Source organism: Triplophysa rosa, linkage group LG4 (genome assembly GCF_024868665.1).
Source record: "Triplophysa rosa linkage group LG4, Trosa_1v2, whole genome shotgun sequence".
NCBI lineage: Eukaryota > Metazoa > Chordata > Actinopteri > Cypriniformes > Nemacheilidae > Triplophysa > Triplophysa rosa.
Window position 1 is genome coordinate 9,974,789 of NC_079893.1, and position 18,106 is coordinate 9,992,894.

Below are 18,106 nucleotides of genomic sequence, written 5' to 3' on the forward strand. Positions count from 1 at the left end.
TAATTTTAGTTAATTCCATGACAATTTTTGTGACGCTTTCTATCGGTGTGGCCATAGTCTTCTCAAAATTTTAAGGTGGTATGGCTTTTATAAGGGTATGGTTGTTTTTATAAGGGTTGATCCTTATCTGCACACTATCCGACTAAACAATAACAATCATAAAAGAAGATATACAACACAAAATGCGGTTATAATATTCTTGGTAATTTATTCATTCATCATTATAGTTCAGCTCTTAACAACTTTCCATTGTTACAGTTAAAACACCCAACTGCATTCAATCTGAAGCGTCAACACCATGCACGGAGCAGACCAAAATATATTACACTTGTATACATCCTCATAAGAGACAACTAAAACATAAGTGTTAAAACTTTAGTGTTCAAAATTGTAACTTCCGTGTTCAAAATTGTAACTTCCACCCTCTTCTTTAACAGACAATTTAACATTTACAATCAGTAAAGAATTTACTATAGTGGCATTTACGCAAAATGACATTTACTTTAAGACAAATGAAGCTGTCTTCAGAGTACATTTAAGTAGACTCATGATAAAATCAGCACACTGAACCTTCAGATCATTTATTTGAGGTAGATCATTCCGCAAAAATATAAAAATTATCATCTTTCTCTCAGTCATTTAAACAGAAGAATACTAACGGTGTCACACACCAGGGATCCTGTTGCTGTGGGGTGTACACCTTTAAGGCCCCTGAAAGGAATATAAAGCATTTGCAAGGGCAAAGCTTAAAGTATGTATTTAAGACACAATGAACAATAAAGTAGCACCAGATTAATATTGTAATCCACTATCTGTGGACTGTCCATTGACACATAATTAAATAACAGTAACAGTTCAAAATCACACCCAGTCCTCCACTATGTAAACATTCCCTCATCTTTCTTAGACTAAAGCACATACAAATCTGGTAATCAACCTGGGAGAGGCACTCTTGGTGAATATGATGGACATTAATATAATTTAAGATTAAATTAAATGCTCAGGCTGAGATGAGAATGATAGAAAAAAAAACATTTGTAATCAAAATTCTTCATAAAAAAATCTACGCTGCTTCTGGTGTAAACTTATTATTGCTTCTGAAGGAGGCTATGCATTTGTATTAGCCCTCAACTTAAATAAAATATACTGTTGTGTATTTAACACGTAGAGATCCCTCTTTGGAAACATCAAATACTGTATATGGGTGCTAATATAAAAGTTGCTTCTTTCAGAACCTTAGTCTCAATCTTTCATATAAGACTTTGAAAGACATAAGCATTAACAAGTATCCCAATATGATATACCATTCAGTCTATAGGATGACCGCATTTACAAAACTGTTACTTAGACATCCACATACACACATAATACTGTCAGCTAGGCAAACAAGGGGCATTCTGATTGGTATAGTAAAGACTGGGCGTGAGCTCTAATTGGTTGTCGAGCACAGTGCATCGTGAGTGGTGTGTTCATCTGATAATGATCAGGGCTGCGTTTCCCAAAAGCATCGTAACCTTACGTTGATCTTAGAACCATTGTCATCAATAGAGCTACAATCAACGTAGGCTTACGATTCTTTTGGGAAACGCAGCCCAGATCTTTGCTGGTCCATGCAGAACATGAACACATTCTGATTGGTCCTTTAAATGAAATTCATCTCGCTTGGTCCATTCAGAGAAGAATCTGGGCCACATACGGTGAGTGAGTGCTGGCCACTGCTGCAAGCAATGGAATGTCACTGGACTCAATCCTGAGAATAAAACAAACACAGAAGGTTCTATTCTCATATCAGTTGGTGTCACACAAACATTATCCACCATAATTGAGCATTTTTGTTTAAAGGAAAAGTTTAAACAGAAGTTTGAAGCCTTTCCTCTGTGGAACACAAAAGAAGATATTTTGAGAAATGTCTCGGTGGTTCCATACAATGAAAGTCAGTGGGGGGCAACGTTGTTTGGTTATCAACGTTCTTCAAAAATATCTTCTTTTGTGTTTTGCATAAGAAAGAAAGCCATACAGGTTTGGAATGACATGAGGGTGAGTAAATGATGAAGGAATTTTCATTTATTGGGTGAACTATCACTATAACTAAGAGGCATGAATGAACAGACCTGTTGCTGAAGTACTATTTATTGCTATAAGTGTTTCAAAGACTTGAACCAATCAAATTAAAGGAACAGTTCACCCAAAAATAAAAAAAAGGTTTTGATCAAAAACACTCCTACTACCATACCATAGTAGGAAAAATGTCTTTGTAAATGTATTTGTTCCATTGAACACAAAAGATATTTTGAAGAATGTATGAAAGCAAACAGTTCTGGGGAATTTTTGACTACCATTGTAATATTTCCTATTATGGTAGTCAGTGGTGGCCAAGAACTGTTTGATTACAAGCATTCTTCCAAATATCTTTCTCTGTGTTCATCAGAACAACGAAATTTATACAGATTTGGATCAACTCGAGGGTGAGTAAATGATGACAGAATTTTTTTTGGAAGAACTGTCCCTTTAAGTTAGGCCTGTGATGCAAAAGGTGTGATCATCCACTACACTTTGCTGGCAAATTACATCACAAAGTAGAAATAAAGATATGAAAGGCATCACAAATGTGAATAGCAGATGTACATTTACCAGAAAGGCAATTTTACTGAATCTGGATATTATATATGGTTACATCATAGTGTGATCTTACCCCAGTGCCAGTCCCAACTCTTTAACGTGGACCCTGGTTTGCCCTCTCAAATATTCTGCTAAGGATCGACTCTTAAAATACACCTCTTGTAACCGGTCCTCCAGATGCATCACACACTGAGATAACACCCCAACACAAGAAAACATCAGAAAAGAATAATACAATACAGCATGTAGTATTCAAACTGTTTTAGTAAATGACTTACAAAATCCGCTGCGATGTTAAGCGCGTACAGCTGCAGGACTGATGTAATGAGTGTGTGTACGAGGTTAGACACCATCACATCTCTGCCTAACCGCCCACCCTCACACACGCGTCTTTGACTTGTCGCAACCTGCACGCTCAGCCGGTCTGTATCTGCCACAATGCACAGAGCCTCTGCTACAGGTTCATCCAGGGCTGGATGCTAGATAAACAAGCACAACAACAAATATTGGTTTCCAACTTAGGCGAACCGGACAGCTAAAATGTTTATGAACGTGTCTACAGTAACTCGTGTACAATATGCATTTTGCAAATTTGGGAAAAAATGTAAGAATTGAAGGTTTACCAAAAAATGAAAGTTTATTTTTTTTTCCATGCTGTCATTCATGTCATCGCACACATTCTTCAAATAATTGATTTTGACACTCAATATACACCAGACATGTACTGTATTCATTCATAATGTAATTTTCTTATTTTGTACTTACAAGAACGGTATGTTCCAGGTCAGCCATGAGGCACTGCTTGAGTCTGACATCAGAGCTGATGCCGTGCAAAACAAAGTCAGGCATGTATTGAGGACAGTAGCCCCCCAGCAAAGACCTCCCGAAATGATTAACATTGGCTTGACTCTCTACCTGACAACTAAATAGGGAAAACACACACAGGATGCAAGGGAGGATAGCGTTACAACTTCTGTTCCGAAATTACAATATATTTTTATGGTATAATCTCAAACAATAAGAGCCCTTTCATTTTATTTGAGTGTCTATATTAAATTAGTCCGTTGTTCTTACCTTGGCAGTGGTAGCTCATATTCCTGTTGTTCTGCAACCATGTGCAGTTGCCATGGCAATGCTTCCTCCTCATCACTGTCGCCTAAAGCACTGTCCGAACTTTCGTTCCTCCGTATATCAGTCAAAAGCCTTTGATGCAACTTCCTGTCTAATCCCCGCCCAAACCCCGCCCCAGTTAATGCCCCAGGTTATCCATCATTCTCTGCTTCTCTGGGACTGCCTATGTGAAACCGCACCCTGTGCAGAAGAGGACTCAGATTGGCTAAAATGTGCTCTAATCCAACAGAGTCACTGTCTTCTCCAAAACATTCCTGCCCGATCTCTGTACATTCAGTCCTGACACCCGTCGATTCCAAACAGGGGGATGGATTTGTGCATTTTGTATCTGGGAAAAGGGCTTTCTCATCATGTTGTTCTAAAAGGATGCCTGGAAGTAAATTAGCCAAATCAGAGCTCAGGGCTTTATCATTGGTTGACATACAGGGGGTGGGCTTTGATGCGTCTGGCTTAGGGGAACACGTGTCTTCATTGCTCCTTTCAGTTGCAGGGGTGGGATTGATGCTTTGAGAGAAACAGGGATTCGCTGGATTGTCCGTTTGTCCTTGGGGTTGCATATGCTCCTGCAGGTCTGAGCAGCGAATGAAGTAGGAGAGAACATACAAGACTCGCTGTACCAGCTCCCTCCTGCGTCCCACGACCACCGTCCGGCACACTCTAACCGGAGAGCCTAAAGCACCATACAGGTCACCTAAACAACAATGCAAACAACTCAAAGTTTATTTATTATTTATTGCTTTTCATCATTAAAAAAATTCTGATATAACATTTTATAAGACTTTGGTCATACAATCTTGCGCTGTCTATCACACAAACAAGGCTGCGGTGAAGTAATTGTGAAAATCGCCCACAGTTTAGCTTAACCAGTGTTATCCAAGCAATATCAATGATAGACTTTCCTGCAAAGTTTCTGGGAATTTGTGTGTGTGTTCTTACATAATTGAGCCCATAGCGAGTTGTATGGGTGAGACTTTGCCAACAGATCCACTGTCTGGGAGGCAGGTTTCTGGCAGTCAGGTTTGATTGGAGGGAGGTTACTGGGCATTACCGTGGGAACCCAGGCTAAGTGATGCGTAAGAACCGCAGTAAGGAGAGCAGAGAGAAACCTACAGAATATAAAGAAAATTACTATCAAACTACATTTTTACAAGTACAATACCAGTCAAAAGCTTCAACAGACAGTCTACATTTTACAATACTAGCAAAACAAACAAGCCAATAAAATAACGCAACAGAATGTTTGGAAATTGTGTAGTAATCAAACAAATGTTTGAACAAAAAGCTTTTACAACAGTTTTGAGACTATTGGTATTGTCGTAACCAACTTTAAAGGGTTCTTGCATTTTAGCTCCCATGTATGCTGGGCTACTGAAAAAAGAAAAGAAATCGCATTTGTTGTCTACAAAATCTTTTTTAGCATTAAAGCAAAAACCCATAAGACCCATTAAGCAAGAACATGATAATCTAAATCTAGTGAAAAGTGTTTCAACGTTTGAAAGCTTTCAACCTATTATGATTGTCAACTGTGGATAGAAATATTGCTTTAACGCGATTATTTATTTTTTAAATAAGTAGGACATAAGTAGGTCATCTTAAGCCTGCCTCAGACTAAAGGAGTTCAAAATCCTGACCGATTATAAAATCTGGTTGCAACACACACACACAAGGAGAATCTTGACAGATTCTCTTATTTCAAATCTTAATCATGTTCATCCTAAGAGATCTGAAACTCCTGGATCATCACACACTACAAGATAATATTAAGATTATCGTACCGAGAACTCGCACGTCACGTGATTTCACCCGAAAGCTGATGGACGCATTATAGAGGTATTTGTTCTGTTGCCACATTTCAATGCACTGCACTGCAGCAGCTGTTGCGGTTTACATTTTTTAAATTCTGTCAGTCACTCCGTCATCTTGCAGTCTTGTCTCTCATTGGTTGTTGTAAAAGTACCAACGTCATCACCCCGATTTGAAATCCTAAATATCAAACATGTTTGATAAGATCGGGGCGGCCCCGATTGTTCTCGGAGCAGATCGGGATGTGTCAGATTTGATCTGTGAATGCCTCACATTACACGATAATATGGACCGAACATCGGACCCCATTGAGGCCATGGATAAGATTTTTTCAAAGATTCTCGGGAGGGGAAAATCATGGTAAATTCTTCGTTTCTAAATGAATACATTTCTTGAGCGAATCAATTGGGTGAATCAATTAATCAGTGGCTCATTCATAAAGAGTCATTTACTGCATTCCTGAACGAATTCAGTGAATCTAATGAATTAATGGCATTTACCGCCATCTACTGGGAGTTTTAATTCTTTAAAGAATGTTAACAGTATTAAAATAAAAAAGTTAAATAATAACAATACTAATAAATTGGTGATAGTTTGCCCCCAAAAAACTGCTTGTTTACATTTACTTAGCCTTAAATCGTTTCAAACTTGAATTACTATTTCTTTCGGGAAAAGGAAGATATTTCTTAAGAATGTTAGTAACCAAACTGTTTTTAACATTGGTATTTAATGTTATATGTTATAATATTATAATAATTCAGCTTCTGAAAAAAACAAAATTATGGCCGTTTTAGCTTCTGAACATCTGAAGCTAAATTCTGTATTGTCTTATGGCTTTAAATTATATTTTGGCCTCAAATGTGACGTGTGATTAAGTTGCGATTAATTAGATTAATTAATCGCAACATCAAGTAATTAATTGGATTAAAAATGTGAATTGCTTCACAGCCCTAATATATATAAATAAATTCTACTGTGAATCCTAAGTCAACATTTGCAGTTTAGCCATAATTAAATATCGGCGATGACACAATTCTCCATTATTTCAAGAGCTTGAAAAAGGGCATTTGTTTTTGCGAGTATGTGACTGATCGCCACACAGACAGACCTGGACAACTGTTTCCTTAGTGATGGGAAGGAGAGCTTGATTTTCCAATTGTAACCATGGACAACACAACCAGTCTTATGGGTCAATTTTTCAAAATCGAGATTTATACATCATCAAGCTGAATAAACAAGCTTTCCATTGATGTATGGTTTGTTAGGATATGACAATATTTGACCAATATACAACTATTTAAAACTGGAATCTGAGGATGCAAAAAAATCAAAATAATGAGAAAAATGCCTTTAAAATTGTCCAAATGAAGTCCTTACCATAGCATATTAATCACAAAATTAAAGTTTTGATATATTTACAGTAGGAAATTTACAAAATATCTTCATGGATCACGATCTTTACTTAATATCCTAATGATTTTTGGCATAAAAGAAAAATCGATAATGGGTCAACCATACAATGTTTTTTTGGCTATTGCCAAAAACATTCCCGTGCTACTTATGACTGGTTTTTTGGTCCAGGGTCACAATTATCCATGTGATAATGCATCATTAGTAAACAAACAGGATTGAAACTGACTGTAATGCATTTAGATGAAAGGTTAAGATCACTGACTGGTTTTTGGCTCCGTGTTCCATCAGCAAACTCATCTCCTTCAGGAAGCGCTGACACAAAAGGCTTCGCTCGGCACTCTGAGAAATCATGGAAAGCCAGACTGGCTCGGTGATTCGCGGAGCCATGTAAAGGTTCCACACTGTCATCCTACAAATCAACAGAGAACCAGATCAGACTTTAAACATTACACAAAATTGTACAGAAATGCAGATAAAAGAAAGCAGAAGATATAAACAACAAATATTGAAGTGTGATTATGTCAGCACCACATCGCTCTCACTTTCACCTGAATTCACCCAGTGCCTCCATCACTCGACATAGATAAACCTGCACGCGATGGCTGGACTCAGCAATTCTTCTGCACAGGATCATTGCCTGAAAAACAAATGTACACTTTAAAAAAAAACACTTTTTTTTCTAAAAGCTTGTATGTTAACAAAGGTACAGATACACACTAAAAGTTTTTCTTCTGTTTTGGGATATTCTATATATTTGGGATGCGCCAAATTTAACAAACAACTGATATTTATTATTTAGTGATATTATAGAACATTTCAACTATCTTTAATAAAATTATTAACAAATAAATACAAATTGAATACATTTAGTTAGTTGTTTTATGGGCAGTCCTGGGTTAAAAAAGTTCAATTTATGCCCAGTTCTAAAAAATAAACCACTGCTACAAGTAATTTAAAGACAATCATGACCCATCCATAGTTTAGCAACAAATCACCTGTACTTTTCACACTTACCCTTTCGATGGCAGTCTTGAGCTTGTTCATATGAGACTCAAAAAGAGGAAAGTGGGAGAAGAAAAACTCCTGAAAATTGTGGTTTTCCTCTTCTCTCTCCGGGAGGCTGATGATGATGCTGATGGCAATCTTCTTCCTCCGGATCATCGCAGGGTTGGAACTGCAGCTCTCATCAGACAGGTTGAACATTTCCTCAGTGCTCCTGGTGCGCATACAGACACAAATGCGTCTGACATTTTTGCTACTGTATCTTCTGATCTCTTACTTGTGGAACACATGCTTACCAGCGAGGCATGGGACCATGCTGGAGGCTGGTGGCCTGGCTACGGAGCCATCGGCGTTGGTAACTGCTGGCACAGCCGCTGCTGAAGGAGGAGCTAGGTGAGGGTAGGGGTGTGGCCAATAGGCTGCTTAGAGATGCTGCAGAATCAAAAAATGAAAGTTCACAGACAATATTTACTGCCAAAATCCAATATATACCAAACACCCTTCATATACAAGGTATACCTGAGCGGGCAATGCCACTGTCTCCATCCTCACTATGTCCTCTGCTTGGCATGTCCACTGGATTACTGTGGGCTGGAAAAGAAAGGCAATACACTCACATTCAGCTACATTCTGAAATATGTGAAGCAGTGTGTTCACAGTGCTTCGTATGGTAGGTGGTTTGTGGGATGTGTCGAGCACCAGAACGTTCAAAAAAACATGCTGGTTAGTGTCCCACACAAACACACTCAAAACCTGCAAAAATATTTGAAAGTGCAGCGTTAACCTTTTAAACCTACAAACCATGCAGTCTAACCCGTAACAATGCTGGTGAGACGGAGAGAGAGAACAGCACACATTAGAAAATGAGAAAGGTGTGTGCACGTGAGATCAACACATGCTCACTCTGCTTCAGCATTCCACACAAACCTGCAAAGAAAGACACACTTCGAACCAGGCAGAGGAGAGGAGCACTTGCACGACTAACTCCTGAAAGAGGTGTGGTTGAGAAACATTGTGTGTGGGTGAAAAATCTGAGAAAAGGGAACAGATAAAGCAAACCAAGGTCCAACAGTAAATTAACATTAGTTAGCTTTGGTGACTAAATAGAACAAATTTTCCGCCAGCTGGCCCGTAACTGTATTAGAAATGGAAAGAAGTGGCTTAAAAATGAAAGTTGTAGATGATGTGGGAGATCAAATAAAAGTAATATATCTTTGCCAGTAATATGCCAGTAAAGCAATAATGCTCTTTTTTACAATAATTGGTTTTAATAATACTAGTAAAAAAATTTTTGGTGCAGTAAAAGGATAGTTCACCCCAAAATTTACTCACCCTCTTCTCATTTCAAACCTTTATGACTTTCTGTCTTCCGCAGAACACAAAAGAAGATATTTTGAAGAAAGTTGGTAACAGAACAGCACTGGATCCCATTCACTTCTATTGTACGGACACAAAACCAATGCAAGTGAATGGGGTCCAGTTAACAACATTTTTCAAAATATCTTCTTTTGTGTTCTGCAAAGAAAGAAAGTCATACAGGTTTGAAATGACAAAAGAGTGAGTAAATGACAGAATTTTTATTTTTGGGCGAACGATCCCTTTAAGTAACTTCTCAGCACATTTTTTAAAAAAGTTTTTGAAACTCATGTAAAAAAAAATTTTTTTCAAACTTAATGAGATATGTTTACCTAGCACATGTAACTTGTTTCCTCCATGCATTTGTAAGTTTTATTGCTCACAAAACTCATATAAGGCTATTTTTTATTAGACATTACATTAAATGTTGTGACAGGAACTGTTTCATTGACAAAGACTGTGATGCTTCAAGAGATTGCATCAACAAAATATAATGCAGTTTTATGGCCTGTAAGAGATATTTAGAGCCAGATTTAAAAAAACTAATTGTGAACTCTGGTGCAAAAATAAACTATACTAGAAATAAAAAAATAATAAAAATAAACTATCAGCACAAAACTGAAGTTGTGGTGGTGTTTTCTTGCGAATTGTGATGTACTGTATATCTGAGTAAAACAGTCTGTTTTGATTTCATGGTGACCTTAAATATCTTACCTATGCTGCTGGTGTGACTTGGAAGAGTTTGGCTCATGGACTCAAAACTGTCTTGCAGCCTTAAAAACAGACAAAGAATCTTTACCTCAAAAGAACCGATCAAATAAAGTCATGCAACAGAATTATATCATGTAAAATCACATAGATCAAAGATGTAAAGAGCGGGAAACTTACGTATTTGTACTTCCAGAGACGCTGCTTCCAAACCGTGTGGAGAAAACCTTACTGACCATCAGCTGAGGGGGAGACCTGACAAATACACAATAACACAGTATTATTGCATAAACACCTATGCAACATGCAAGAAAATATTAGTTAAATAAATATGTGGGGTGTTTTATCTTACACACCGAATACTCACCGAATGTGGTGAATTTTAAGTGTCGAACCCTTATAGCTCATAGAAACTGAGCCGAACATCATCTCCCCGAGCATGTTCACATCTGAAGCCGGTCTGGTATACTGAACATACATACACACAAGTCAAACGTGACATTAAAATTTTAGAAATATCCTTTGTTGTAGTTCTGGAAAAGTATTTTCTTCCTTTGGAGTGTTTTTTGTACCACTCCATACCTTTTTTAAAGCTCATGTGAAAATGCATGATAGGACCCCTTTAAATATTTAAATTCACAACACATGCCATATATTTATGACATCTGTGATATCAACCAGAAAAAAGGAGTATTTGATGAGGTCATGAAGTAGTAGGTATTGAATGTCTCCCAAAAAGTGGAAGGGGTGAACAAAAAATATCCAATGTCACAAATTATAATGGTTGCTTGCTGCACCCCGCTAGCATGAAAATGTTACTTTGCAAACCTGATATGTGGGAGGCTTGTCCTTCTCGCTTGCTTGGCTGTTGATTTGGCAAGCACCACTCCGAGTGGGTGGAGATTTAGTCTCATCAGTAGTCTGCAACATGACATCACAACCTATTAGTTTCATGGAATTGATTCTACAACATCTGGGTTTCTGTTATTTGAAGATATTGTGCCACTTCCCATGTACAAAGCATGAATGATAACCTGCACAGAAATACTGCCAGTCATTCCAAACCTGCATGACTTTTGCTTGTGCAAACACAAAAGATATTTTCAAGAATGTTGGTAATCAAAAGGCATTGGCCCCCATTGATTTTCATTGTATGGACACAAAACCACTGATTTCTCAAAATATCATCTGTTGTGTTCCACAAGACAGTCAAACAGGTTTGGAATAACATGGTGGTGAAAAAATGATGCAAAACCTATCCCTTTACGCACTAAGATTATCTGTGTTACATTTATCTTGTTTCTCTGTACATGTGATTTAAAAGAACAGCGTTGATGCTAGAAAGTCATGATTGCTCAAAGAGATGATGTTGTAAAATCGTAGTGTACAGAAAAGTCACTGTTATAATTATTTTAATTATTATTAGATTTATATTATTGTTATGAACTGCAGGTCAAAGTCCCATTTTTAAATCTTTCTCTATAAATGATTCTTAAACAGCATTGATATAAAAATGTTTCCCAGCGCGTTATTCAATTCAATAGCAACACACTCACGCACACACACGCACTTATTCTCCCCTCTCTTTGTGACAAAAGCTGAAGAGCTGAATAAACAGACCAATCATGTGACAACTTACTGACAATAAATCACATTCTGTTCGGAGAGAGACAGCGACATTCAATAACAACTATCTAGATGGATGGATGGGTGCAAATGGGTCTACACGAATTTGATTTACAAAGAAATAATTTGTAAATGCAAAAAAATTTCAATATGAGAAATACTTCAAAAAAAGACTACAAGTTTAGCCCCAGTTGGTGCTAGTCATGTCCAAACTAGAGATTTTGGAAAGTGAAAGTTGATAAACTTCACAGTTGACAAAATTCAGTTAATATTTTTATTTGAAATTTGGGAGAAATATTGTTAGTAGTTCACAGAATGAAACAAAAATTATAATTTTACCTAAACACATACCTATAAATATTAAATTCAGAAAAACTGAAAATAATTTTTATATGGTCTCCTAAATTTTTCCAAGGCTGTATATTTTTTATATTAGTATACTAGTTCGTGTTTCATAGCACCTTTAAGATGTCCTTAAAAAGTACACAACTACAAAAATAACACAATTAAAATGAAATGTTTTTAAATGACAATACCGACCCAAGATATAACACAAACTCACATTCTCATGTGTTTTAAACACTTTGACCCAGTTACTATAGTTGAGCAGTCACACCTGTCATGAGATCCAAGCAAGCTGGATTACAGAGCATGTGACTCCTCCTAAAACAGTGTTCATAGACACCCCCCTCCCAAACACACACACACACCATATCAGCAACTCACCGGCTCAGATGCTTCCAGTTTATGTATTGCTTTGGAGTCGAAGAGAACCTGCCGCCCTCTTCTCTCACAGTCCTGATACACGATCAACCTGATCTGAGCTAGATCAAACTCAGCAGACGCCCAACTAAACCCAGAAAGAGAGAAAAACAAAAAGGAGATGGCGGTCAATGCACCCAAAACTTAATCACAAATAACTTTTAAAGCACAAAAAGGCAAACAATAATCCAATGAAACTGGAAAATTGATCAAAATCAGTGAAAAAAATAGCAGTGAAAAAACATAACGTAGACATAAAAGTGTTGTAATTTTGCAATTTTAATGTTACCTGCATAGCAAATGGAAAAATATAGAGGCAAAAAAGACATTTTTACACACCCTACCTTTCCATCCTGGCGTTTGATCAGACACTCATTTCCAGCCTTTAAACTCTACACATAGATCCTAAAAAGGCACATATAACCACATGAAGCCCCAAACAGTCCCAAAAAGAAGCTAAAAGCACGATGAAGGCACCATTCACACAGTTGCATCTTCCTACTAATAAATTCTGAAAAAAACATCTGATGAACACCACGGTCTAACAACGGAAAACACCCGCACACCGTCTCCATCTCCTGCTTGTCCGAGCTCTGAGTGTGAGAGTCACACACCACACACACACACATCGTGTTGGCAGCGCCCTGTCTATTTGGTTGTGTAGACGATGTCGTGTGTTATGAGTGTCTGTGTCATGTTGTAAATGACTTAAGTGTATAGATTTTGTATATGGACTGCTTAGTGTTAATGAGAAAGAGTGTGCAATATATGTTGCTCGGGCCTTTCTAACCCAGCTGCTGAACAATACACTGATATGCACAGAACCCCTTTATCCTTCACACACACTCTCACACACTTACACACACGGAAGGCACAGGCTCTCTTTATCCTCCCCTACTGAGACTTTGAGTGTGTGTGTGTGAGCTGGTATAAGCCAGTATATAAGAGAGAGACAGAGGGATGGAGAGAAAGAGAGAGAAAAACATTTGCTTGGGGTGGTACTGCCACCACACACACACACACACGCACATGTCTGGTTTACTATCTCCGTGGGGACAGTCCATAGGCATAATGCAAGCACGCACACACACACGCACATGCACACACACACACACACACACACACGCAAGCGCACACACACACACGTCTGGTTTATTATCTCCGTGGGGACAGTCCAAGGGCGTAATGTTTTTTATACTGTACAAACTGTATATTTTATCCCCTAACCCAACCCCTAAACCTAACGATCATAGAAAACTTTTTGCACTTTGTAAGCTTTTATAAGCTTTTTTGTCCATGGGGACCTCAATTTTGGTCCCCACGATGACATGAGTCCCCATGAGTTGGTGTGCATTCGGGTTTAGGTCCCCACCGGGATATAAAAACATGAACACACACACACACACAAACAAGACACTGCCCTGTATAAGTAAAACAAAACACACAGGCTATCAATTGACTCTTTTTGACACATCCTCTTTGGGATTTTCATGATACTTCAGGTCACATGATTAACAGCTGTCACATGACTACTGTAGCCGACTGACAGACCCACACAGTCAATCTGCACCCAAAGAATTCTTAATTCTACACATCACCCACTTCCTGTGTGTTTATGTCTTAGTATATATATCTGCAATAATGTAAATTTACCTATTAATAGGAGTCTAGTAATCTCAATTTGCCTGACCGTGTTTTCAAAATTTCTGCAGGTTTTAAAAAGATAAATCTTAGTGATCGTCCTCTTTTACAAGCTCCATACAAGCATGCAATTGGGAAACTGTATACATGACATCACCAAGCATAAAATAAAGAAAAAAAGCCTATAAAACCACACACACTCAGTGTACCTGTTGCATGCAGCATCCTCTGGAATGAACACACACCTTCCAGTGGACTTCCTGCGGCTCTTAAACTTCATCTTCAGACGTGCTCCTTTCTGTGCACTAAAGTGTATGCGTGTCTACATGTATGGACGAAATGAGCCTAAAAATGTGTTCTCACTCTGCCCAGAAAAATTTCCAAATCATATGACAATTGACACATCACAGTAGACATCACAGAATTACTCAAAGAGAGTGTGAGTGAGAGAGAGAGAGAGAGAGAGAGAGAGAGAGAGAGAGAGAGAGAGTGAGTGAGGGCTGAGGTGAGTGAAGGGTGACGTTGGAGTGGTACGTGTGAGTCGATAGTGAGGTGGTCTGAGTTGAGATGAAATGAGAGAGGATGGGGAAGTATTGTGAGTGGAGTGAATTGTAGTAGAAGAGTGAAAGACAGAAAGAGAGAGAGAGAGAGAGAGAGAGAGAGAGAGAGAGAGAGAGAGAGAGAGAGAGAGAGAGAGATTTTTGGATAGCAGAGGGTGAGGGGGATCTTCTCTTATCTAGCTGATGACCGACTGAATTCAGCTCAAGTGTCACATGACTGTCATACACACATTCTCACAAAGCATGTGATCCCAACACAGTCATAGGACACTCTCATAGGCCAAAGTTGCACACCTCAGCAAATAAATCCTCATGTCCACTTTGCAAGCATGCATGTTGCAACAGATACTCAAAGTCATATGCTATACTTGCTGTTCAAGTCTTGTTATTAACTATTAATGATGCACCGATATGTAAATTTTGGCTGAAAACGATAAACGATCATTCTTGAATACTGGAAGCCGATAACCAATATATTGGCCGATATACAGTACCTAAATATTAATATAAAAATTGAACAGACTGAACATTCTATTTTTCCCCTGAAAATCATGTACCAAGCCTACTTTACACTTATTAAAGATTCTTTAATTTTTAAACTTGGTATAATGTTTAATTAATTAACAAATTAAAGTTGTTGTTCCAGAACAACCCAGAAAGGTGCTCTCAGTAGCCACGAGTCTAACAGGTCTCAAGACAGAATGCATTCAGACAGCAGTTGGCTTCAAACAATATGTTTTTGTTCCTATAATTTACACATTCATAAATATATACATACTACATCAACAATGTTTTGCTAATAGCAGTAAGTAAATGATCATGACAGAAAGACAGTACTGTACTGGATTTTAACTGTGAATACCGTGCAGTAGGGATGTAACGATTCACCGTGAGCCGGTTGAAAATCGATTATAATGTGTGATGATTCAAATCGGTTGAAGTGCGAACTGAATCGCAATAAATTTTTTGAACAGCAGGGGTCGCCATGTTCACTGCAAACCTAAACGTGGACATGCTGATATTTCTTAAATGCAAAAAAAAGCAAGAAAAGCAAAGACAGTATTAGTTTGTTTATACTAAAGATACTTTTTCTATTATTAATTTGTTTTAAAATTGCAGTTTAGTTTTGTTATTTGAAATAAAAAAATTATTATACAAAGAAACGTGAAGCATTTAAGAAATAATGCAAGGAAAGTTGTTCATTTCTAATTTGTTTCAACTCATTTTGTAAAAATAAATCGTGAGTAAATCGTGAATAAATCGCATCGTGAGATCAGAATCGTGAATCGCATCGCATCGTGAGCTGAGTGAATCGTTACATCCCTACCGTGCAGCTGAAGTGGTTCAACCAGAGGAAATGACTCATAATTTATCGGCTATAATATATCGACCTAAATTTTATTATTGACAGATACCGATAACATTAAAAATGACCATTTATCGGCCGATACCGATATGGCCGATAATTTATCGTGCATCATTAGTTATTATTATTATGCACTTTATTTAACCAGGGAAAAGCCTCTTTGAGATTAAAAGTGTCCTTTTAGTCTCATCAAGACCAACTACCACAGAATATCCATTTACAATTCACAGTCTCAAACGATAAACCACCGTTGAAACAATGTTGAAACAAAATGTACCAATTTATGTTCAGTGGACAAAACTTATATTTCTAATATTAATTAAAAATATTTTTTTATAATTAAAGTAAATTTAATGTAAAAGCGTATAACACAGGCAATTATGCTGCGTTCCAGACACCTCCAATTTAGGATATTTCCCATCTCAAACTCGGAAATAACGTCTGGAATTAGTAACATTAAATCACTGTTTCTAATGACTTAATAACATCAAAACAATAAACTTATTTATTAACATTAAAACAGCACCGTTCCAGAAATTATTTCCGGGTTGGGAAATAGCCTAAATCCGAGGTCTCAATAGCCCATGAAATGCAACACAGAAACACACTTAAAATATGAAAAGACTCACAAGCACATAAATGATTGGTCAGTAAAACATTTTGGCGTGAATGTTAAATGTTGTGGACGAAATACATTGGGAATGGGATTGCATAACACACGGATGATATGCGCTCAGCTGAGTGGAAACGCACGCGCTGGCCAGAACTGCTGGTGCGACTCTCCGTTTACACAGATCACAACATGGCCTGTGGGCTACTGAATACTGTAACGATGATTTTTAACCTGTTCACTTCCACGAGTGGGCTTTGCTGTTAAAGAAACAGCACTCCGCTGTAAAAAGGCGACAAATCAGGGTCACGGAAATTCACAGAAATGCGCGTGCAGGTGTGGAGAGCGCGTGACAGTGTACAGTATCTGCGCGTGCTAACAGGCTTACCGCTGCTCCGCTCCCGTCGAGCAGTCCCGGGAGCTCCCGTTACCGGCTCGTTTGCTGAAGAGTTTCTGCAGCAGCGTTGGCATGCTCGCGGTCTATTGTTCACGCACTCAAACACACCGGGACCGTCGTTAATTCTTCCATTTGGGCGAACCCTCATGTCTTTAGTGGAGATCCATGAATGTGATGCGGGAGTCATGTGACATTTCAGCCAGCTGAGCTGCTCAGCTGCCGAGATACTAAACAAGCTGTCAATAACCCACGGGCGCTCTCTGCTGAGTGGACGAGGATTCACAGACGACACGTGCGGCACCATTTGCCTGTGGTTTCCCCTCTTTTTTATACGTTTTGCACGGTGAATAAGTGCCGTGTTTTTATCTCATTAAAACACCCTTAAAAACGTTTAGCTTGTTATGTCGAAATTAAGCACATAATTAAGCACACCTCCTCCAAACAGACAATGTAACAACATTTCAGTTAAATATTTGGGATGGAAAGATTCTAAAAAGCACATTGAAATCATTTCAATCAGCCAAAAAAGATTTTGGTTTGCCACACTAGCAAATACAAAACCCTTGTATTCCAATATTACAAATCTGTACTTTGGTTTTCCAAGAAGGAAACTGTTCGTCTAAAAAATAAAATGTTTGATGTAACAAAGCAAAACAACATCTAGACAAATTTAGCCTATAGGGAATCTATTCTGTATCACAGTGTTCAATAAATCCTTTCTTTAAATGGCTACGTAAAGGTTTAGCTCAATATAACACAAACATTGTTGTACATTAAATCATTGTTGTACAAAGTTGTACATTAGTGCTTTGACACAACAGTGATTATGTAGTAACTTAATAAATAAATAAATTAAGTTAACGAAATTGAATTTTAGGAAATAAATATTATGTGATATTGAAATAAAACTAGGAAAATAATTTAAATAAAAAAGTTATTTAGTTCTGCTTCTATTCATCTACATCAACAATTCGCAAATCTGTAAGAAACAAAAACAATATTTTTTGGCTTGTCTGGGATTAAAAATCTTCTTAAAACGTCAAAGAGATTAAAATAATTGATGTAAAGACGATTATATAATTCCTTCACGCAGACAGTAAGATAAATATCGA

General features: G+C 37.7%; 1 protein-coding gene across 1 annotated transcript; it reads right to left on the reverse strand.

Moving 5' to 3' along the window:
- Positions 1 to 190: 190 nt before the first annotated feature.
- Positions 191 to 17,197, reverse strand: fnip2 (folliculin interacting protein 2). The gene is given in 17 exon segments (XM_057332387.1): positions 191 to 1,750; positions 2,693 to 2,808; positions 2,898 to 3,098; positions 3,385 to 3,541; positions 3,694 to 4,441; positions 4,687 to 4,856; positions 7,229 to 7,375; positions 7,515 to 7,603; positions 7,981 to 8,182; positions 8,265 to 8,400; positions 8,488 to 8,559; positions 10,039 to 10,097; positions 10,213 to 10,287; positions 10,400 to 10,500; positions 10,861 to 10,953; positions 12,385 to 12,508; positions 16,986 to 17,197. Coding segments are annotated over 17 exon segments (2,652 nt in total). The 5' UTR covers positions 17,069 to 17,197; the 3' UTR covers positions 191 to 1,671.
- Positions 17,198 to 18,106: the final 909 nt, after the last annotated feature.